Here is a 24,834-nt window from a genome sequence, read left to right on the forward strand (position 1 = left end):
GCATCATAGTTACTATCACTCAATGTAAGTCCTGCCACCGCCTTAGCTGCGGCTCCAGTTAAGTAGGATTTCAAGTAGGTGAACTTTTCTCTCTTACACAGTGCATCATTTAAGTGAATGGCAGTCTCATATTGGTTCCAAAATTCTTGTCAAGCACTTATTTCTCCATCAAATTTGTCAATTATCAGCTTTGGCAGTTTAACTGACTGTCTACTTTGCGATCTGTCAGCACTGGCACTTACGTCACTTTGACGAGCAGTTGAATCTCTGCTGCACTGAATCAGCCGGGTGGCACGTCTTTTCCACAGCACAATACGGTCCTGATATTCTTGCACGCTTCCAAACTCGTCTTCGAGTTCGTCTATCGGCATTTCATCCTCTATCCCCTTGTCCAGTTCTGATAAGCTTTCCTCTCTCGTACTCAGCAATGACAACAGTTCATGTAATTTCTCACAATCCGTGTCATCCTTGTTGATCTCCTCTTCTATACGAGTCAAAATCTTTGTAGTGGAAGTTCTAATTGTTCTGCACTTCCATCTCATCTGCTCGTAGCGTCCAGTCATTTTTACTCGCTCACTCGCGTCGCCGCGAGCTAACTCCAAACTTCCTTTTAAAGTTCGGTAATAAAGTCCAAACTCCCGGCTTTCGGCACCATATCATAGTTTGAAGCAAAAGATGAGACGGAATCTTTCTGATTTGCTGGAACTTTACTGAACAAAGTTTATGAGAAACAAAAATGGCGACAAAAAAGCATTAACAAAAACATAGACGGCTCGCAGCTGGCCAACGATCCCAGCATACTCCGCTTCCTCGTCTCCTACGCTGCTGCTCATGGGAAATGTAGTTCGATTTAATATATTGTGAAGGTTAACAACAATCAAATCATTAAAGCTATCAAATTCTTACAGTTAGGCAAAAAAGTATTTAGTCAGCCACCAATTGTGCAAGTTCTCCCACTTTTCATCATAGGTACACTTAAATTATGAGAAACAGAATGGGGGGAAAGAATCCAGGAAATCACATTGTAGGATTTTTAATGAATTAATTGTTAAATTCCTTGGTAAAATAAGTATGTGGTCACCTACAAACAAGCAAGATTTCTGGCTCTCACAGACCTGTAACTTCTTCTTTAAGAGGCTCCTCTGTCCTCCACTCGTTACCTGTATTAATGGCACCTGTTTGAACTCGTTATCAGTATAAAAGACCACCTGTCCACAACCTCAAACAGTCACACTCCAAAGTCCAAGACCAAAGAGCTGTCGAAGGACACCAGAAACAAAATTGTAGACCTGCACCAGACTGGGAAGACTGAATCTGCAATAGGCAAGCAGCTTGGTGTGAAGAAATCAACTGTGGGAGCAATTATTAGAAAATGGAAGACATACAATACCACTGATAATCTCCCTCGATCTGGGGCTCCATGCAAGAGCTCACCCCGTGGGGTCAAAATGATCACAAGACCGGTGAGCAAAAATCCCAGAACCACACGGGGGGACCTAGTGAATGACCTGCAGAGAGCTGGGACCAAAGTAACAAAGGCTACCATCAGTTACACAATACGCCGCCAGGGACTCAAATCCTGCAGTGCCAGACGTGTCCCCCTGCTTAAGCTTGTACATGTCCGGGCCCGTCTGAAGTTTGCTAGAGAGCATTTGGATGATCCAGAAGAGGATTGGGAGAATGTCATATGGTCAGATGAAACCAAAATAGAACTTTTTGGTAAAAACTCAACTCGTCGTGTTTGGAGGAGAAAGAATTCTGAGTTGCATCCAAAGAACACCATACCTACTGTGAAGCATGGGGGTGGAAACATCATGCTTTGGGGCTGTTTTTCTGCAAAGGGACCGGGACGACTGATCCATGTAAAGGAAAGAATGAATGGGGCCATGTATCGTGAGATTTTGAGTGAAAACCTCCTTCCATCAGCAAGGGCATTGAAGATGAAACGTGGCTGGGTCTTTCAGCATGACAATGATGCCAAACACACCGCCCGGGCAACGAAGGAGTGGCTTCGTAAGAAGCATTTCAAGGTCCTGGAGTGGCCTAGCTAGTCTACAGATCTCAACCCCATAGAGAATCTTTGGAGGGAGTTGAAAGTCCGTGTTGCCCAGCGACAGCCCCAAAACATCACTGCTCTAGAGGAGATCTGCATGGAGGAATGGACCAAAATACCAGCAACAGTGTGTGAAAACCTTGTGAAGACTTACAGAAAACATTTGACCTCTGTTGTTGCCAACAAAGGGTATATAACAAAGTATTGAGATGAACTTTTGGTATTGACCAAATACTTATTTTCCACCATAATTTGCAAATAAATTCTTTAAAAATCAGACTGTGATTTTTCTGGATTTTTTTTCTCATTTTGTCTCTCATAGATGAGGTATACCTATGATGAAAATCACTGGCCTCTCTCATCTTTTTAAGTGGGAGAACTTGCACAATTGGTGGCTGACTAAATACTTTTTTGCCCAACTGTATATTTATTGTTCAATGTTAATTAATTGCAACTAATAAATTGCAACATGCATAAACATTATATTGAACATTTTTATCGAACTCTTCATATTGTTTTATCGAGGAAAATTATATTGCGATAATTATCGTTATCGAATTATTGCCCAGCACTAACTAAATATAAGAATAACCAAATACTTCCACACACATAGCAAAAACTGAGAGACTTAGGAGGAGCTTCTTCCCCCAGGCCATCAGGCTCCTAAACTCTAACTCTGTGTCATAACATCACTTGACTCCATGAAAATATCACCATATCAATAAGCTATTAATAATTTTTCTCTACCTCATATTGCTGCTATTTAAATACCCTGTACAACTTTTTTGCACATTCTTTTGCACATTCCTCTTTATTACTATTTAAGTCAACAACATACTGACCTGCACATTTATATTTATATTTTTTATCTTTATTTTATTCTTTTATTTTTTCTACATTTCTTTTTCTTAATATTTGTATTCTATATAATTGCACTGTCCTTGGAGCGGACCTGACCTACATTTCACTGCTGGTTATACTCTGTATAATTGTGTATGTGACACATAAAAAATCTTGAATCTTGAGTCAGATTGCGATTAATTAAAGAAATTTACGGAAGAAATAGTTTGCAGTTTCATCCGCAGAAGTCAGCTTCAACACTCAGTGCTCAGTTTATATTGTAAAGCAGTGGAGTTCGTAGGCCGACCTGCTTTACAATATAAAAATCACCACAATTATACCCTGACAGAGGTTGCTAATTGCGTCAATGCATAAGTCATCAAAATTCCGATTGTTTCCAAAACCAAGACAATTATCTAGACAATAAACTAAGACAATTTCCACATATGGACGCAAGCTTGAAGCATATCTTCTGATGACTATTTTGGTGACAAGTGATCAGAGGTCAGACGCAATACATCTCTCCAAAGACGTATATCTGATACACTGGACATTGACAGTTGGGACTGTCTGAGCTTCTCCCTGTACAGACAGATACTAACACACATACGCAGAGAAACACTTATCTTACTTCAAGGGTGCCTCAGCCCTAAACCTTATCGGGCATGGTTACACATCCAATGAGAGCAGCTTCTTAGAGAGTAGAAAGGCAGACTAAAGCCATAGTCAACTTATTCTCTAACATGCATAAATGTAACTTTGATTAATAATTTATTCAATAAATATAATTCATATTATTATGAAGGCCATTGTAGATCTGTCATCCACTCCTTCACACGGAACAGAAGATAGTCTGAAATGAAACTAAAAATGGCCGGTCTATCAGTGCATCTGTACTCCACTGTGTAAATTAAATATACAGTAGATTAATCATTGTTAAATCTAAACTCAATTTAGGGCTCGCGCGTCACGCGCTGTTCACACAGAGCACTGCACGCGAGTACTGAATGTACTTGTCTTTCACGCCCGAATGCTTTTAAAACACGTGAATTTTTAAATTAACAAGGCTTAAAAACACATACAAATGATAAACTTTTGTAACAACGCAGTAGTGGCCCGATCGGGGCAGTGACAAATCCATCAACTGTCCCGAGAGGCTTTCACGCTGGCCCCGGGCCATCGGGCACTCCTTATTGTCGAGCCCTGATAATACCGAATCAATTCTGAATCGGAACTCCAATGTGCTTTGTTTGAGGAGCATGTTCATTTGTTGTGTGTAAACAACATTATTTTTATCTCATGAACAAGGAGTAAAATGTTGTCTCCTTGTCTTTCAGCTCACTGGTTAAGTATTGATGGTGTCCAGCCTGCAATACCAGAGAACCCACCTCCAGGTAAGAGAGCTTTCTGGATCTTTAGTTAATTTGCTTTAATTTGTATTAGAGTCAGGGAATATTTTGATATTATTTTAATGTGATAAGGACTGATGTAAATAATTAAAGATAACTCCCCAACTGCTCCCCACGCGCTGCAGCATAAATGGCTGCCCACTGCTCCGGGTGTGTGTTCACTGCTGTGTGTGTGCACTTTAGATGGGATAAATGCAGAGCACAAATTCTGAGTATGGGTCACCATACTTGGCCGTATGTCACTTCACTTAAAGGAGAAAAAAAAATTTGCTGTCCCCTTAAAATAACTCAACACACAGCCATTAATGTCTAAAACTGTGTGCTGGACACAAAAGTGAGTAAACCCCAAAGTGTCAATAATTTGTGTGGCCACCATTATTTTCCAGCACTGCCTTGACCCTCTTGGGCATGGAGTTCACCAGAGCTTCACAGGTTGCCACTGGAGTCCTCTTCCACTCCTCCATGACGACATCACGGAGCTGGTGGATGTTAGGAGACCTTGCGCTCCTCCACCTTCCGTTTGAGGATGCCCCACAGATGCTCAATAGGGTTTAGGTCTGGAGACATGCTTGACCAGTCCATCACCTTTACCCTCAGCTTCTTTAGCAAGGCAGTGGTCGTCATGGAGGTGGGTTTGGGGTCGTTATCATGTTGGAATACTGCCCTGCGGCCCAGTCTCTGAAGAGAGGGAATCATGCTCTGCTTCAGTATGTCACTGTACATGTTGGCATTCATGGTTCCCTCAATGAACTGTAGCTCCCCAGTGCCGGCAGCACTCATGTAGCCCAGGCCATGACACTCCCACCACCATGCTTGACTGTAGGCAAGACACACTTGTCTTTGTACTCCTCACCTGGAGCCGGATTCACAAAAATCTTCTTAAGGAATAAGTTAAGAAATTTCTTAAGATAAATTCCACGAAGTTCGTAAGAATGTTCTTAAGTGCAATTCTTGGAAAAAATTAAGTTCTCAAATATATTCTTAAGAACATCTTAATTTTTTTCTTAAAAAGAAAAGTCTTTATCTGAGTGAATACATGACGCACTGATAAACTCACAATTTATTGTCTTTTTGCTCGTTTGTGCAGATAACCGTAATAATCACGACTTTGACTGGCGCTCAGCTTCACGTTTTTAATGCGGCGTGTTTTTAAACAGCCTGTCTCAAGCTGCAGCGATCTGTTTCATTCATTTTTTTGTGCAGTGATTTTGCGCTCTCATCCGAGTGAACGCTTCCGGTATGTGTGTCCACGCTGCTACAGCAAATACGTCCTGTGTATCGCCACATTGATATGCGCGGCATACTGCCAAAGATTATGTTGTATTTATAAGCTAAAATAAAAGCGTTCAATTAAAGCTCCCTATCTGACTTGTTTTGTAGAGTTGCTACTGAGTTTTGAAGTCAGCAAAAAGTAACGTCACGCATGGCTAATCATGACCGATCATTGTTTACATTATCAGTCATCGCTGTCACTTTAGAAAACTCGTGCACATCCCTATTAGTAGCCCTACTATGTATTAGGCTATATGTAGCTAATGTTGTTGTAATGCTTAAATATAACAATTAATTTGAAATAACCCAATAAATTAATTAAATAGAAGTTATTTACGATGATTTTTAAGAAGATTCTTTTCAAGAATTTGAATTCTTCTTAAGTTTTGTCTTAAGAACAATCTTAAGAAAAAAAGATAAGAATATTCTTAAGAAGAATGTTTGGGAATACAAAATATTCTTAACTTTTTTCTTAAGTTAAAAAATAAGAAGAAAATGGCAGTTAAGAGGAAATGTCTTCTTGAGAATGTTTCATGAATCCGGCCCCTGGTTGCCGCCCCCACACGCTTGACACCATCTGAAACCAAATAAGTTTATCTTGGTCTCATCAAACCACAGGACATGGTTCCAGTAATCCATGTCCTTAGTCTGCTTGACGGTAGTATATATCCATCCAAAGGCAGATGCCATTTCTGTTGCCAATACCATCTTTGAGATGGAACAAAAATTACAGTCAATTGCACCTGAAGCACCGAGTTTTATATTGGGTGATTTTACCCATGTGTCATTGAAAAAAGTACTCACATTATCATCAGTATGTCACCTGCCCTACCAGACGGAATAAAATGCTGGATTTGTGTTATGGGTCTGTGAAGGATGCCTACAAATCTCTTGCACTACCTCCTTTGGGCTCTGCTGATCACAACTGCGTGTTTCTATTGCCTATATATTAGACTGTTTTAAGGAGAGCGAAAGTACAAATGAAAAGTATGGACTGAGGAATCTGTGCTCCGTTTACAAGAGTGTTATGATTGTACAGACTGGAATGTGTTTAGAGAAAGCAGTGGTGATGATTTGGATGATGTGACATGTTCTTATGTCGCGTTTTGCTATTTGATAATTCCCCATAAGAGGGTGAGAGTGTACCCAAATAATAAACCATGGGTGACCAAATCTGTTAAATCAAAAATATAAAATAAGAGACGGATGTTTAAACAAGGTGATTTTATTGATTTGAATAAACAAGCAGCCACGAGGGAGCTGAAGGTAGGAATCCTACAGGCAAAAAAAGAATTATAAAGCGAGACTAGAGAGTCAAATGGCTGCTAAATAGTTGGGCTCGGCCTGGTCCAGTATGAAAAGTATAATAGGGCATGGTAGTCCAAAGAATAACAATCAAATCCTCTTGAAAGGATATGATTCAGACTTAGAATTTGCAAATGCTTTGAATTGTTTGTACAATCGTTTTGATACAACTGCTTTTAGTGGGGAAATTCAGGACCTATGGCAGAAGCTTGATGATAACCAGCACTTTTGTATAGATCAAAGAGATGTGGAGAGGGCCTTCCTTTCAGTTAAGGTAAACAAGAGTTGTGGACCTGACAACATCTGTGGGCGGGTACTCAAATTTTATGCAAAAGAATTAAGTCCTGTATTTCAATATGTTTTTAATGTCTTTGAGAGTACAGCATGTTCCAAGTGTGTGGAAAGATGCAGTGGTTTTTCCTGTCTCGAAACTGGGCTGTCCAAAGTTGTTAAATGACCTTAGACCGGTGGCTCTTACATCAGTAGTAATGAACATTTTTGAAAGATTTGTGAAAGATGAAATATTACGGTCAACTGAGAGTTTGTTAGATCCAATGCAGTTTGCCTATAGACCTAAAAGAGGTGTAGAAGATGCCACCATCACTTTGCTACACTTACTTATTAGGCATTTGGAGGGGAAAGGGTCTCATGCAAGAGTTTTATTTGTTGATTTATCTTCTGCTTTCAATACAATTCAACCTCATGTCTTAATACGTAGGCTTATAGAACAATTTAAACTGAGTTATAATTTATTGGGATGGATCTTAGACTTTCTAAGATTATTTCCTCCACTGGCTCCCCACAAGGATGTGTACTTTCGTCTTTATTGTTCATACACAAATGTGTCAAAGTAGTTGGGAGAATTGTACTATTCTGAAGTATGCAGATGATACTGTAATTGTTAGTCTGCTTCAGAATGGTGAGACTTGTCATGGACCAGCCATCAGTGACTTTGTAAAGTGGTGTGAGAAGTCCCACCTTCACTTGAATGTATTGAAGACTAAAGACATGATAATTGATTTTAGAAAGAACATTCCCATTCATAAGTATGTTTTGAACAGTAGAGAGTGTGCAATCATGCAAATACCTGGGCACAATAATTGATTCAAAGTTGAGTTTTGAAGCTAACTATGAAGCTGTGTGTAGAAAAGGGCATCAGCGATTTGTCTTTTTAAGGAAATTGTGTAAATTTCACATTGATAAAACATTATTGATGTATGTTTTATCACACATACATCGAATCAGTGTTATAAGTCTGGTGTCCTGGTACGGGAATTTATCATTAAAAAGCATGAACTCTATTGATCAAATTGCGAAATGGGCCAGTAGGTTGATTGAGGAGCCGTTACTTAACCCTGCTTCGCTGTATATCAGGCAGGTACAGTGGGTGGGAGCTTCAATCTTATGAGATAGGGACCATCCCTTGTATTATGAGTTCCAGTATCTTCCGTCTAATAGACGGCTGAGAGTACCGCATTGCACCACGAAACAATACAAGAATAGCTTTGTTCCAGCAGTGATTAATCACATAAACAGTAATAAGATGATCTAGGGGGTGGTATTTATGTTTTTATTGTGTAACGATGTCTTATAGTGTGGTTTTCTGTATTGTATTATTTATTATATCTGTGAGAAAGTGCCTGAACTTATTCATTGAAACCTAATTTACCTACAGGTATGAAATAAAGAAACTCTGAACTCTGTGTAGGCCGTATGGTCTGAGCACTGACAGGCTGACCCCCCACCCCTTCAATCTCTGCAGCAATGCTGGCAGCACTCATACGTCTATTTCCCAAACACAACCTCTGGATATGACGCTGAGCACATGCACTCAACTTCTTTGGTCAACCATGGCCCAGCCTGTTCTGAGTGGAACCTGTCCTGTTAAACCGCTGTATGGTCTTGGCCACCGTGCTGCAGCTCAGTTTCAGGGTCTTGGCAATCTTCTTATAGCTTACGCCATCTTTATGTAGAGCAACAATTATTTTTTTCAGATCCTCAGAGAGGTCTTTGCCATGAGGTGCCATGTTGAACTTCCAGTGACCAGTATGAGAGAGTGAGATACTGTATATATATTAGGGATATGCCGGTATCACATTTTCATGTTGCGATTAATTGTTGATGCTTTTATCACAGTATACGGTATTATCACGATAATGCAATTTAGTTGCAAAAAAGTGTTGTCATAATACAGTATAACAGGTTTAATAATTTTTTTCTTATAACAAAAATAACTGAACATTTAAATACAATAATGCAATACACAAAAATAAATGTATGAACTTAATTTTACACAGATTAAAGTACAAAAGAATTATAAAGACCAGTATGTATCACTTTACAGTAAGATCTCATTAGTTAACCTTAGTTAATGCATTAACATTCACAATGAGCACAACGATTGGAATTACCTAAGACAAATTAATGTTTATGTTAAGACCGTGCGCGGATTGGCGGCTTAGGAGGTCGTCGTCACGAGAATACACTTCAGTGGTTGGTTGGCTTTGTTCTGACTTGATGACGCTCCCAGGAAGTTGGTTTCAGTTTCTGAGGCTTTAGATGTTAAAGTTTCTCTCGAAATTTGACTGAGTCTTGATATTGTGATATTAGTGGCAGAAAGCGCTTAGCAGCGCGATCAGAGCAGGAACCTAAATTCCAACAGCGCGTGAGCAAGCAGAGAGAGACGAGCGAGTTGAGCTTCCGCCTTAACCTGAGACACACACTTGGGTGTCTGTCTTTAAAGGGCCGATTTGGGATCCACCCACGGGTGACTGACCCAATCGGATTCTTCCTGTGGGGCGGAGCCCCGCCCTGCACAGCTTTTTTTCCGTGCATACATTATCCGTTCAGTTATTTTATCACATGAAGAAATTATTGACAGCAGATTTCTATTCGTATTGTAATCATACCTTGATGAGAAAAGACAATTCTCATCCACACCAGATGAATACTGCTAATGAAATCAGCTTTCATTCGAAATCAAACACCAAATATTTTGCGTAACCAAAGTACATATATCAATTGTATCCATTACGCGGTTAAGCCATAGATGAAACAATCCTTAATTCTAAATAATCACACCAACCATGTGAAACTGAACAAATAGTGATCAGGAAAATTATACATCAAAAGATTACAACAATACCATAGATTCCAATAACACAGCAAACTTATAAATGACATGAAAACAACCTTAATATATGTTGTAAATATATTGTTTATATTGTTTTCGAGTATATTGCTTCAATAGCAGAAACTAGCATAATTTGTCCCTTTTAAAATACTTGAGCGAAGCATTGCTTCTCTTTGTCTGTTAGAGAGCAAAAAGGCGCGTTCCTCTTTTGGGGAGAAACGCGAGGTCACGGGAATATCACTTTCGTGGAGATCTGGTGTTTTGCTTAGTTCGGACGTCGGCTGTAAAACCGTCTTCCCTGCAGATGACATCATTGAATTACTGCGTTAATGGTCAGGGAATCAGGGAGGGTTTGTGCTGGAGTTTTCCCAGATTACAAGGTCTTTGCCCTGTTCAACTTTATGATAAATCCGGTCGAGCACTGAAGGTTCTCTTCTTTAAAGACATCCAGATGTTCTTCTCAAATATATTCCCTGTTTTATGGTCTCAGGAGAAAAGAGAATGGTTATCCTCTTTAGGTATGCACGAGCTCAATTGTTTGAGTCTTGCTTCAATAAGACTCTACACATGCATTCTCATTTTTTTAATGTATCGCATATAGAATGTGAAGCTAACGTCATGCCATGTTGAGTTTTGGGAAACTGCTTTGTTCATCTGCCATACTGGGAGCATTGCGATTAGGGCTGTGCAATTAATCAAAATACAGTTTCGATTTCGGCCTCCAACGATTATGAAAATACAATAATCGGAATAAAATGGAATATTTATTGCGCCCCTTTCCAGCGGTGTGCTTTCATGCCTCCATAAAAGCCCAATTTCACGTGCAAATCAGTAAAATCATGTAACATGACTTTTGCTAAATGGGATCTGCTTGATTTATTGAAGTGTATTAGATTTATTCATGTTTTTAAAAGCGCTAAAAAGAACTTGCGCTTCCTCAGGAGGATTTCTGTGCTCAGAGACGGAACACAACACCTACCTTGACCCCAAATAGTCGACGATTCGATGCTTCGATAGGAGGAGCCTGATTCGACTCCTAATGTCACAGTCGAATATTCGCGGGGTGTTATGATCATGCCATTTTGGCTATATGGGGGTGTACAAATGTCTGACTTCACATAGAACTACCGGTTTTCTCGCAGTAAGTTAATATACAGCCTATTAAGATTATGATGTAAATAATAATCTTAAAAAAAAAGAAGCTTTAAATAAATATTTTAACGTGCGTGAATAAATCCAACCACCCATAGATTTAACTTTCACTTTCCCTAATCTATGACTGACAGAGGAGCATCTTGATGGCAGGGATTTAAATCTTTAACAAGACTCAAATTAACACAGGCAGAGTGAAAGACTAGATTTTTTTTTCGATCAGGTAGGGTACAAGTGATTTCAAATAATTTCAGCCGGTTTATATATATATTGAGTATATATTATGTATCTCGTATAAGATGCATTTTGGTTGAGTTGCGCTGCAGTAAAGCGCTTCATTGCAGTAGCCCACTACAGTGATTGTCTCATCAGCGCACAGCGGGTCGCGGAAACGGGGGGGCGGGCGCCCGGGCCTGGGCCCGGGTTACTTTTGAGGTCTCGTACAAATATGACATGGGCTACAAAAAAAACATAGGCTCATATGTATGCACGTTTTTTTATTAAAAGATCGCGATCTCGATTCAAACACATGCAATCTTATTCCTAAATGATGATTCCGCTATGTCAGTTAAACCTTTAAAATCACATCACATAATTTAAACCTGCATTAAACCTACTTTCGCGCAGCCGTTGATCCAGAGAGAGAACAGCACTCATCATATGCTTTATGTTTGAAACAGCTTCATAAACAGTCTACTTACACAGTAGGTAACATTTCTGTGTTGCAAACATTAAATAATAACGAAAGTATTGGGATGAAAGTTTTTAATCCGGATGTAGACGATGTTGCGGCAGCTGCGATCAAAACGAGTAGCCTAATTAACCTTTGGAAATAATGATACGCTTACAAAAAAAAAATTTTTTACATTATGCCAGTAGGTGGCAAACAGTGACTGTTAAATATATTTGATGCCTGAATCATTCAAAAGATTCATTCAAAAACTTCAAATGATTTTTTACATAGGCTAGCCTAATTAATTATTTACTTTAATACATATTTTAAAATAGATTAATTTATAACATTTTAGACATTTATACATAGACTCATTTATAACATTAAATAAAACATTTAGTCACAAACTCAAGTAAATTACATTGTTTGGTTGTCTAATGTTTGTTTTCAGAATCGTAGGAGAATCATGGCATAAAAATATACTAACATATGATCTAAATACCATTAGTACTGTTTTATAGCCTATTATGTTATATGTTATTATGTATGTTTATGAACTTTGTATGTATTATGTAGCGCTGCACTCCCTCCCTCTCCCGGCCCCCCCTTCTTTTGGTTCGTTCCGCGATCTATGGTTCCTGTGTTTCTGCACGTTGTTGCGTGAAGAACGTATCCACAACAGGAGTTCATTCAAAGCCGCGTAGGGCATTTTGTGCAGATAGCCTATAAGTCGTAATATTAATGTTATGTTGTATAAATAACAAAGCGTATTCTATATGAGATAAATGATGAGTTAAATCCCATTCATTAAAAACCTGCTATCAGATGCTTCATTCTACTGGTCATCTTCAGCCCATGGAGCTCAAAACAGAAATGTAGAACATTAATAACTACTGTCATAGGAAAGCAGCCAGAGACTCACCGCGCCTTCAAAATAATCCAAACGAGGTGCGTAGACCAAAAAAGTTTGCCAAAAAGTAAGAGCTTGAAGAAGGTCTGCACACTCTCAAACATCAAAGAGAATCACAATCGAGATGATAACATTTAGAGCAATTTACTGAATAAAAGGCAAACGTTTCGGTCACATGTTGACCTTTTTCAATGCCAAGCTAACAATAGAGCTAGGAGCCATCTTAATTTGAGGAATCACATGATTATTTAAGAGATCACATGATCAATCAGACCACACACTGATGCCAAAAAAATAAAAAAATGATGTAGATCATCCATTGTTAAATGTACACACATTGTGGTCATTTATTTTTCATTTATTATTATAATTTATATATATATATATATAATATATATATATATATATATATATATATATATATATATATATATATATATATATATATATATATATAATTTTTTTTTTATATATAATTTATATTTATTTATTTATATTTTTTGTTTAATGTAATTTTATATTTTGTTAGTGTAATTCTTTTTTTTTTTTTCATCAGTGTGTGGTCTGATTGATCATGTGATCTCTTAAATAATGATGTGATTTCTCAAATTAAGATGGCTCCTAGCTCTGTTGTCAGCTTGGCATTGAAAAAGGTCAACATGTGACCGAAACGTTTGCCTTTTATTCAGTAAATTGCTCTAAATGTTAACTACTGTCTTTTACATAACATTATAATTAACGTAACATTATAAGAGCACTATTGTATTAAAAAAAATGTTGTGAATTCTTAGGGTTTGTTAACACTGTTAACTATCTTTTAATCAAAACATTATTTTTGTATCTGCGAGGCGTCCGTTACACATTTTCCCTGTGTGTTAACGTCAGTAATTGTGACTGTCGAATGTCTGACTTGACTTTTTGTTATATATTTTGCCCCTGCACCCAAACATATGATTCAACTATCAGTCGACTATCGGCAAGATTAGAAAATTCCGATTCGACTATGAAAATTCTTAGTTGGGGACACCCCTACAACACGTACATGTAAAGTCAACTTTAGGTCAAGCTGCACGCCTAAATGGTAAAATACATAACAAATGTGTCAAAATTCGGCGCTTAGTGATTATTCATGTAAACCTTCCTCAGTCATGTAATTAATGAACGTAAAGTGATAAGAATAAAAATACATGTCCAAGGCTCAAAATTGCGACCATTTTGGTCGCATATGCCCCCGAAATGTAATCTGTGCGACCCCAAAATATATTTGGGAGCATTTGTATGAGTGCAAAGAATTGTTGTGATGCGACCTCTTCAGTTCTCTGCTAGACGTTCACGAATTACTGCAAAGTATGTGCCACGTGACAGGGAGCTAACTTGGAACTAGGGGTGTGCGATATGACTTTTTTATATTGTGGATGATAAAAATGTCTCCACAATCTGCTTTTGAAAAAATATCGTAGTATCGGGCTACAGCGCACATTCTGTCAGTTGAAGTTCTGGCGCCTCCGTCTCTATATGCTGTACAACGCCACATGCATTCACAGTGTTAAGTCAGTGGTAGAGTTACTCTCATGGGACACTACACTTATTCGCAATCACAAAAGTAAATCATTTGCATGTGTTTCAAAGCCTTGTCGGTTAAACTTTTCAGTCACGCACTGGTCTTACGTGCGCTTTTTTCTGAGCCTGTACTCCTGAAGCCCACGAACTAAAAAGCCTGTCTAACAGCACCTGATTACTCAACTAAGTTATCTTTTGAGCTAATACTGTCAAAACACACAAGGTTTACATATAGACTCAGTTGGTTATGTCTAAAATGAAAGTAAACAGTTAAGAGAAAAACGGATGTGAGCCTGTATATTAGATACGTGCAGGTCAAGGGACAGAACTAAGCATGCAGCCGACTGTCATTACAGGGATAGTTCACCCTAAAATTTAATTTCTGTCATTATTTACTCACATGTTGTCCCAAACCTGTATTCATTTCTTTCTTGTGCTGAACACAAAAGAAGATATTTTGAAGAAGGTGAGTAACCAAACAGTTGCTGGTCCACATTGACTTTGATAGTAGGAAAAAAAAAATACTATGGAAGTCACTGTGGACAGCAACAGTTTGGTTTTCCACATTCTTCAAAATAGCATGTATTTTAAGCAGAAAAAAAGAAACTCATTCAGGTTTAAGACTAATTTTGAGTGAGTAAATGATGGTATAAATATAAAACACTATGACAGAATCGACAGACAGATGACATAATTTTTATTCTTTAATGTTAAAACAACAAAACACAAAGAGAAAAAAAATAACTCTCTACTCTTGACTGAAAAAAATAATACAATTATTTTAATAGGAATCAATCTATATAGTGTTTTATTTTTATATTTGTTCATTCAGTTTCTTGAATACTCCTGCTAAATATGCCTATTGTACCTGAAAATTAAACACTGTTTGTTTGTTTTATTTATTTTTATTATATTATGTGTATTTGTAATGTGTATCTTGGTTCTTATTTTTTAATAACAAAGATAAAATAATGACAAAGATTTTTATCTTCGCCCACTTTGGCCTAAATATAAACCATTCTCTTTTATATTTTGTTACCTTGAAAGGCTTTGTCTTTATAATAGGGAAATTAGTTTGGCTGTACTGCTCAGACAAAATAGTAAAACCAACATGACAAAATGACAAAAATTTTTTTGGTGCTCCTAACTTCTTGAAGTTGGGAGCACCAGTGCTACCAAGTAAAAAAGTTCATTTCGAGCCCTGCATGTGCATGTAAATACATGTAAATTGGATCCGTGCGGCTGTTAAAAGTGACAGCGGACTATATTCCTGCTGCCGACAGTGCCCTGGCTTCCTTGCCCTGGCCCTGACAGTACATGGCCCCATCCGTCATCCCTTTGATGCAGTGCGGTTGTCTTGTCCCAAAAAAAATAAACCCTGCCCCTCTCCATGTAATCTAATGGGACGTGAGACAAACTAAATAATCAAATTACACTTTTCCCAAAGATTATTTCTGTTGTTTGAGGTAGTTCATATCATGCTGATTTATGTTTAAGTGTTCATTTTTCTATGAAGTTTACTTTAAAGAAAGTAAATGAGACATCTCAGATACAGTGCTTACGAACAAAACAGAATAATAAAAAATTTTTTAATGCTCCTATTTGTACTATTAAGTACTCCGCATTAGGTGCGGAGTTTCGTAGAGTCTTAAATAAGCATTGGCATATTATTTCAAGTGATCTTAAATTATCAGGTATTTTTAGAAATGACCCGAAATTGGGTTTTAAACGCCAAAATAATCTTTGTGACTTGCTTGTGAAATCTGAATTTCCTTCACGCAAAAAACAAGGTATTCCAGCTCTTCCTCCAGGTAATTTCAGGTGTGGCAATTGCGTCCAGTGTGCCTTTACACATAAGTGCAATTTCTTCAGTCATCCACACACTGGCCGCAATATTTCGATACGTGGTACTATTACCTGTGCTTCTACTCATGTGATCTATCTAATTCGTTGCCCTTGTGGGCTTGCATACGTTGGTAAAACGACAAGACAATTGCGTACTCGCATCAGCAAACATCGCAGTAATATTAGAACTGGAGATATGCGTAGTCCTATAGCGTCTCACTTCAGACAAGTAGGCCATAACGTCAGTGTTTTACAATATATCGGTATAGAGAAGGTAATTAAACCCTCAAGAGGAGGTGATTACGAGAAGAAATTATTACAGAGGGAATGTTTTTGGTTTTATACCTTAAATACTTTATCGCTATTAGGGTTGAATGAGGATTTTGATATTAAGCTTTTTTTTATAGTGGTTGTACTAATACTTCATTTGTTGTTGATTATTAGTTAAGCTGTTTTTTTTGTCACATGACTTGTATTACTTGTATTTTTTTTTTTGGGTGTGTGGACCCAATTAAGGTGGGTAACCTGTTGCTATTTAAAGCTGATTTTATTCCATGTGGGTATTGAGCCTGATGAAGACCTGAGGGTCGAAACAATGCTCATTTATACCACAGTTTTTGCTGCTTATGGCACTCAAAGGGTTTAAAACGCTTTTTTTTTTTTTTTACGGCAGTGCTAAAAAAAAAACTCATTCAAATGACAAGCTTTTGTAATAGTGCAGTATGTAAATGTAACCTGTAACCATGATAGAGACGATAGTCCAAAATCTCTACCAGTTGACAAATTTCTTTCAGTTTATTGTGTCTACCGGTAAAATTGTCTACCCCATGACCGATATTTGTCATAATTGCCTTTGTGTTCTGTGTTCTATGTTCAAAATGATGAAATAATGACAAATATACACACACTTAGAGGCAGCACTGCACAAATTGTTGTTGTCCTGTTTTCTATTTGCAGCGCAATTGAAAATAAATTCAAAACCTATCTGTCACATTGACACCATGTGAACATTTGAGTTGGTCTGAAAAGATACATTAACTGCCATTCATTCAGATGTATATTGCACTGAGCATTCATCTTGGTGTGATGAGCTTTTAAATGAGCTTTAAAAAAGCATGCAGTATACGGTATATACTGTGCATGTATGCAGTAGTACACTAGTATCCCATTCTGAGAATATTATATGGAAAAAAAAAAAAAAAAACGTGAAAAACAATAATTTTGTCATTGTCTTTCCTTACCCTTTATCTTTACCTCAGTTCCTAAAGAGCAGCAAAAGACAGATTCCACAGAGCCACTCAAAGCTGTCAAACCTGGACAGGAAGAGGAAGGCTCTATCCAGGCCAAGGGTCAGAGTGCAAGCTCTGAAGTCAAAGGTCAGAAATTAGTTCAGCCAAATAGGTGCCTCTGGTGTTTTAGTTCTTTTTATTCTACTGATTTTCCTACCTTAGTCACTCTTCTCTCTTATGGTGTTTCAGGAAAAGAGAAGATGCGGATGAAGCCACGTAGCACACATGAGCTCTCTGTAGAGCAGCAGCTCTACTATAAAGAAATCACCGAAGCTTGTGTGGGATCCTGTGAAGCCAAAAGAGCGGTATGTGTGTGTGTGTGCCCAGGGTCCAAACTTAGAGTCCTATTATGCACTTTTTACAAGATGTAAAATAACGAAGTCTCAGGTAAGTGTCAAAATGTGTTTTTTTTAGGTTTCAGCTCAAAATACACCACAGAACATCTATTATTCCATGCTGTAAATACCACCTTTTGGATGGAAACAAGAACATGTTTTCTTATGTGTCTTTTTTTCAAATGCCAATGAGCTGCTCCTCTCCACCCCCTTTCCAGAAAAGCCTACACTTTGTGCCTTGGATACTCTGGCATCAACAAACAAAATAAACAACACAAAACTCTGGCAATAACAAATTTGTTTGTTTTTGATATCATTGCACTCAAACTGACATGACATTGCGGTTCTTCTTCATCACGAAAAGTTTGTTCTTTGCATTCATTTAAAGAATTGTCATTTTAAACGTCTGATATACAGTGCCCTCCATAAGTATTGGAACAGTAAAGACAAAATTGCTCTGTTGGCTGTGGAGTCAAGACATTTGCAAATATGATTAAAAGATGACTATGAGACAAAACTACAGAATGTCACATTTTATTATTAGTCGTTTCAACACACATGTTTTACCAAATAAAAAGAACAGCACTTTTAGAGTTCATCCCACTCATTGATGTGAGCATAAGTATTGAGACAGTTGAACATAAGGCAGATGGTGTAAATAATAGATTAAAAGCTATTATTTAGTTGCAGATCCCTTGCACACAATCACAGCAGTGAGTCTGTGACCCATAGACATCACCAGACTCTTGGTCTCATCCTTTGAAATACTTTTCCCAGCCTTTAATGCAGCCCATTCAAATTGTTGCTTGTTTGTTTCTGCCTTTACTCTCCTCTTCAGCTGGTGAAATTCGTGTTTATTTGGATTTAAATCTGGAGATTGACTTGGGCAATCTAAGACTTTCCATTTCTTTGCGCGATATAAATTCCTTGACTGAACTGGCAGGGTGTTTTGGGTCATTGTCCTGATGCAATATGAAGCACTTCCCAATGAATCTGGTGGAATTTTCTTGGTAGGCAAGATGGTTTTGTACCCTTCCAAATTCATTCTGCTACTGTCATCATACATTAAGTAATCAGTAAAGTTGAGAGGGCCTGTTCCAGAGGCAGCCATGCATGCCCATGCCATGCCACCACCTCCACCATGCTTTACAGATGAGGCTGTATGTTTGGGATCATTTGCATTTCCCTTTTCTTCTCCACATTTTTGCTTTCCCATTACTTAGATAAAGGTTCATCTTTGTCTCATCGATCCATAAACACAGTTCCAAAACTCTTCTGGCTCACCTTTGTGCTTTTTTGCAAACTCTAATCTTGCCTTTCTATTTTTGGTGCTGGTCAGAGGTTTGCATCTTGCTGTGTAGCATCTGTAATTCTGTGTCAAAGTCTCCAGAGGACAGTAGATTGTCAGAACATCACCCCTGTTTTCTGGAAATTGTTGGTGATTTTACAGACATGTCTTTTAGGGTTCATTTTCACAGCTTTTATGATTTGTCTGTCATCAACTACTGTTGTTTTCTCAGCCGATCAGGTCGTTGTTGGTTTCTGGTTTGCTATAGCTCTAATTGACTTCCTCTTTTCTTTTAGCATCCAAATTGCTTGCTTTTCTCTCAAAGTCAGCTCCCTCATCTTCATCCTAGTTTGTGTGTGTCATCATCGAATGCAAGATTCAGAATACAGAAGTAATGGATATAACTGATACGACCCATTCCCTGCATTTAATATCTGAAGAATTAATGCAACAGGACACAGCTGATCACTTAGAAAGACCTGCGAGGCAACTGTTCTAATACTTATGCTCACATCAGATAGAGGGATGAAACTCTAAAAGTGCTGAACTTCTTAGCTGGTAAAACATCTAAGTGTTGAATCATCCAATAATAAAATGTGACATTATGTAGTTTTGTCTCATATTCATCTTTTAATCATATTTGTAAATGTCTTGACTCCACAGCCAACAAAGCAATTTCGTCTTTACTGTTCCAATACTTTTGGAGGGCACTGTACATTTTTCTGCCTGCACAGAAAGCTGGCTCTTTTGCATCAACTGTAAAATACACACAGTTTATGTCAAAAACACACAAAATTCACACAAACACAGTTGGTTATGTCTGCTAGCATAATCAGCTGCATGTGTGCATGTATATCAATATATTAGATTTGTGACACAGCATCTCTTGGACATGGCGACAGTACACTACTACGGCAACTCAACCTGCCTTGCCCCCTCATATTTTTATTCTCCTGTATGTGCATGCTCCTGAAAAGACTGACGTGATGAGGGAGTCCAGAAACAGTGCCTACTGATAATAGAAAATAACTCCCCTTAGAGTAGACTTCATGACAACATCATGATATATTAGTGATCCTTTTTTTCTTTCACTTTGACATAATGTATATATATTGTCGTTATTCTGCCAACAGGAAGCATTGCAGAGCATAGCAACAGACCCAGGGCTGTACCAGATGCTGCCAAGGTTCAGTACCTTCATCTCTGAGGGTGTGAGTATATTCATGGACTACTTATATCTGCCACAACTGTTTTATTAGCCAGTGTAACATGGCTACAACCAGTGCAATAGGTCAGGGGTTCCCAACCTTTTTTTCATTCCAAGACCGTCCTAGACAAGTATAATCTATCCCAAAACCCACCAAATTATTTTAAAAAGAAATACGGTGTAAAAAAACTATATTAGTGTTGTCACGCTACTGGAACTTTGATACGATACCTTTAAAAGGATACATTTTTGATACCATTCATACTGGCATTTTCTTCCGGATCGGGTTTCGGTCAGAAGAGACCGATCCAAATTTGATATTGTGCGTATACTGTTCTGTGTTATTGTTAAGCCCCACGAAAGGCAAAAAAACATTATAAAGCACAATAAAGTTTTTGTGCACTATATTTCAAGTGTTCAGGAAGTTGTTCCATAGTTCAATGTGAGGTGCAGATGAATATTTAAAGGGATACTCCACCCCAAAATGATAATTTTGTCATTAATCACTTACCCCCATTTCGTTCCAAACCTGAAAAGCTTCTTTCGTCTTCAGAACACAATTTAAGATATTTTAGATGAAAACCAGGAGGCTTGTGACTGTCCCATTGACTGCATTGTAAATTGCACTGTCAAGGTCCATAAAAGTATGAAAGACATCATCAGAACAGTCTATCTGCCATCACACGTGCAATCTGAATTTTATGATGTGACGAGAATACTTTTTGTGCGTAAAGCGAACAAAATATCGACTTTATTCAACTTTTTATTCTCCTCCGTGACACTTCCTGCAAGCGCGTTCATGGGTTCACTAGCAGAGCACGACGCAAGCACGCCTGATGTAAATGCCGTGACCTGCTGACGTCGAGGCCAGCGTACACCTATGGCTGTCACATAGGTGTATATCTCGTCACATCATAAAATTCAGATTGCACGTCTGATGGCAGACGGACTGTTTTTTCCGAAGACGAAAGAAGCTTTTATGGGTTTGGAACGACATGGGGGTAAGTGATAAATTACAAAATTTTCATTTTGGGGTGGAGTATCCCTTTAAGTCATTAAATTCAAAGTCACGTAAACTATTCTTTCTGCTGCGGCTGTCTGTCATCCTCCATTCAGCATTCAAACTGCGTGTCGCGTTTTGACTGTAGAAACTACAGTCAAAACGATGAAACTCTTCAAGAGTGCACAATAACTGAGATGTAAAACTGTTTCAAAAAATCCTCAATAAACTATTGCACAGATATAATACACTACGAAACCAAATACAGTGGGGAAAAAAAATATTTGATCCCCTGCTGATTTTGTACGTTTGCCCACTGACAAAGAAATGATCAGTCTATAATTTTAATGGTAGGCATATTTGAACAGTGAGAGACAGAATAACAACAAAAAAATCCAGAAAAACGCATTTCAAAAAAGTTATAAATTGATTTGCATTTTAATGAGTCAAATAAGTATTTGACCCCTTTGGAAAACATGACTTAGTTCTTGGTGGCAAAACCCTTGTTGGCAATCGCAGAGGTCAGACGTTTCTTGTAGTTGGCCACCAGGTTTACACACATCTCAGGAGGGATTTTGTCCCACTCCTCTTTGCAGATCCTCTCTAAGTCATTAAGGTTTTGAGGCTGACGTTTGGCAGCTCAAACGTTCAGCTCCCTCCAAAGATTTTCTATGAGATTAAGGTCTGGAGACTGGCTAGGCCTGTGCTGCTTCTTGAGCCACTCCTTTATTGCCTTGGCCATGTATTTTGGGTCATTGTCATGCTGGAATATCCATCCACGACCCATTTTTAATGCCCTGGCCCTGACGGTACATGGCCCCCGTCAATTTTCCCTTTGATGCGGTGCAGTTGTCCTGTCCCCTTAGCAGAAAAACACCCCCAAAGCATAATGTTTCCAGCTCCATGTTTGATGGTGGGCATGGTGTTCTTGGGGTCATAGGCAGCATTCCTTCTCCTCCAAACACGGCGAGTTGAGTTGATGCCAAAGAGCTTGATTTTGGTCTCATCTGACCACAATACTTTCTCCTCTGAATCATTGGCAAACTTCAGACGGGCCTGTACATGTGCTTTCTTGAGCAGGGGGACCTTGCAGGTGCTGCAGGATTTCAGTCCTTCACGGCGTAGTGTTACCAGTTGTTTTCTTGGTGACTATGGTCCCAACTGCCTTGAGATCATTGACAAAATCCTCCCGTGTAGTTCTGGGCTGATTCCTCACAGTTCTCATGACCTACCAGCCTTGTGTAGGTCTACAATCTTGTCCCTGACATCCTTTGACAGCTCTTTGGTCTTGGCCATGGTGGAGAGTTTGGAATCTGATTGATTGATTGATTGCTATTTTATACAGGTAACCACCTGAGATTAGGAGCAGTCCCTTTAAGAGAGTGTTCCTAATCTCAGCTCCTTACCTGTAAAAAGACACCTGGGAGCCAGAAATCCTGCTTATTGATAGGGGATCAAATACTTATTTGACTCATTAAAATGCAAATCAATTTATAACTTTTTTAAATGCGGGCATCAAAATATTTTTTTTTGCCCACTAAGCATAAGCACTTTGTGCCACTCTTTGTTGGAGCCTTTTGTATTATAATAATTTTGCGTAATGAAAGATTATTAATAGTCTTTCTTGTTCTGTCCTATCTATCATATTTTGCTGCTTTTATTACTGTGTTATAGACGGTTTCAACAGCAACAACATAAACATGTTACTGCGCATGCGTGCTTTTGTGGCCCTAACTTAACTTCCAGTAGACATCCAAATAGAATCAATAACAACAGCTAAGTCCCTCTAAAGTAGATTATTTTTTGATAACAAGCTAAATATGTTTGCTGCGTAAATCAAGACAGACTTATTGAAAATGCAAATTCATTCTCTGCCAGCAGGAGGCGCTTTAAAGTGAGAGAACTACAGGTTTCCCCGGTAACGGGAAGCTGTAGACAAAGCAGTGCTGAGCTTACAAACGCTGCTTTATCAGGCATTACATGCAAGATGAAATGAAAATGACATCGAACATTGTCTTCTTTCAGAAATACAGTAATATAAAAACACCCACACCTCGTTTTGAAAGTGAAAGTGAAGTAAGTGAAATGTGCTCATGTTTATTCATTTATGCATTTAGCAGACGCGACTTACATTGCATTCAAGTTACAGTTTTTACATTTTATCAGCTTTTGCTTTCCCTGGGAATCGAACCCATGACCTTGGCGTTGCTAGCGCCATGCTCTACTATTTGAGCTACAGGAAAGCCAAAGCCTTTCAACGAAGCCTTTTGGAAAATCGGTCAGTTTTGCTATCGTGGCAGGTCGCTACAAATAAATAAATGTATTGGAAACACATCCCGCAGCACAACAACCTGAGCCTAACTTCATTACTCATCACTTTAACTTTAACTGCGTTTGTAGCCGGTGCCACTAACCAGACTGAGAAACAAACATAGACCGGAAGTTAATTTCGGGCCAGGGGAGTGCGCCCGATGAAACGTCTATACATTTGAACGAAATGTCTTATCATTTTATATTATATATTTTTATATATAAATATATTTACTTGTTTTTCATGAATATATTTTATAACGATACAAAGAGAAATGTGTAACATTTTACCAGATTTAGTCCTACACTTATTTTTATTTGTTCCCACTAAATAATGTTGTTTTATGGCTTTCCATAATGGCTTTCCTGTAGCTCAAATAGTAGAGCATGGCGCTAGCAACGCCAAGGTCATGGGCTCGATTCCCAGGGAAAGCAAGAGCTGATAAAATGTAAAAATTGTAACTTGAATGCAATGTAAGTCACTTTGGATAAAAGCGTCTGCTAAATGCATAAATGTAAATGTTTTACTAAATGTTTAGATTTTATAAAATTATTGTGTCCGTGATTTTTCTAGAGTAACTTTTGCTGCTGAATTATCCACTAACCTAGTTTATAATAGTATTTTTGTCATAAATTATGATTATAATTTTTATTTGTTATTTGTCATTAAAAGGAAGTTGTCTATATTTAGCGGATTGTGTTTAACACACAAAAGAGTGATGATCAGGTCAACACACAGAAGTAGGCTATAGAAATAGAGATTTAAAGAAGACTAATCTGGTATCAGATCAGTATCAGCAGATACTCAGAATTTTCGGTATCGGATCGGTTCTGAAAAAATGGGATCGTTGTATCCCTCCCTGGATATCTACCTACACTGTAAAAAATTTCAAGCGGTTTCAACTAATTATTATTTAGTAATTTAGTAATAATTATATTATTATAGTATTAGTATTAGTATATTATTTAGTATTTAGTCATTATTATTTAGTTCCACAGAAATTTTACGTTCAGTCAATTTCTAACTTCAAAGTGTTATCTGAATTGTTATTTTTTAGTTGGCTCAACCTTTAGTGAACTATTTTATAGTCCATTCAACTAAAATGTTTTAATTGGTCAAACATTTAGAAGACTACAGCAAGTTATGTTAATTAAAATTTAACCGTTTACTCCTTATTATTTGGGCATCATAAGAAATTGCCAAGTCAAGTCACTTTTATTTATATAGCGCTTTTAACAATACAGATTGTGTC

General features: G+C 38.0%; 1 protein-coding gene across 4 annotated transcripts in view; it reads left to right on the forward strand.

The window, feature by feature from the left end:
- Window positions 1-24,834, forward strand: part of taf6 (TAF6 RNA polymerase II, TATA box binding protein (TBP)-associated factor) — an 80,986-nt gene that overhangs the window by 14,317 nt on the left and 41,835 nt on the right. For 3 of the 4 annotated variants that reach the window (XM_079418322.1, XM_079418325.1, XM_079418323.1), the window contains exons 5-8: window positions 4,231-4,287; window positions 17,412-17,528; window positions 17,631-17,746; window positions 20,198-20,275. In XM_079418322.1, the coding sequence (XP_079274448.1) occupies window positions 4,231-4,287; window positions 17,412-17,528; window positions 17,631-17,746; window positions 20,198-20,275 (368 nt within the window). The remainder of the gene's footprint in view (window positions 1-4,230; window positions 4,288-17,411; window positions 17,529-17,630; window positions 17,747-20,197; window positions 20,276-24,834) is intronic. The other variant, XM_079418324.1, reaches the window with a different exon arrangement.

This window comes from Barbus barbus, assembly GCF_936440315.1.
Source record: "Barbus barbus genome assembly, chromosome: 6".
NCBI classification, from domain to species: Eukaryota; Metazoa; Chordata; class Actinopteri; order Cypriniformes; family Cyprinidae; genus Barbus; species Barbus barbus.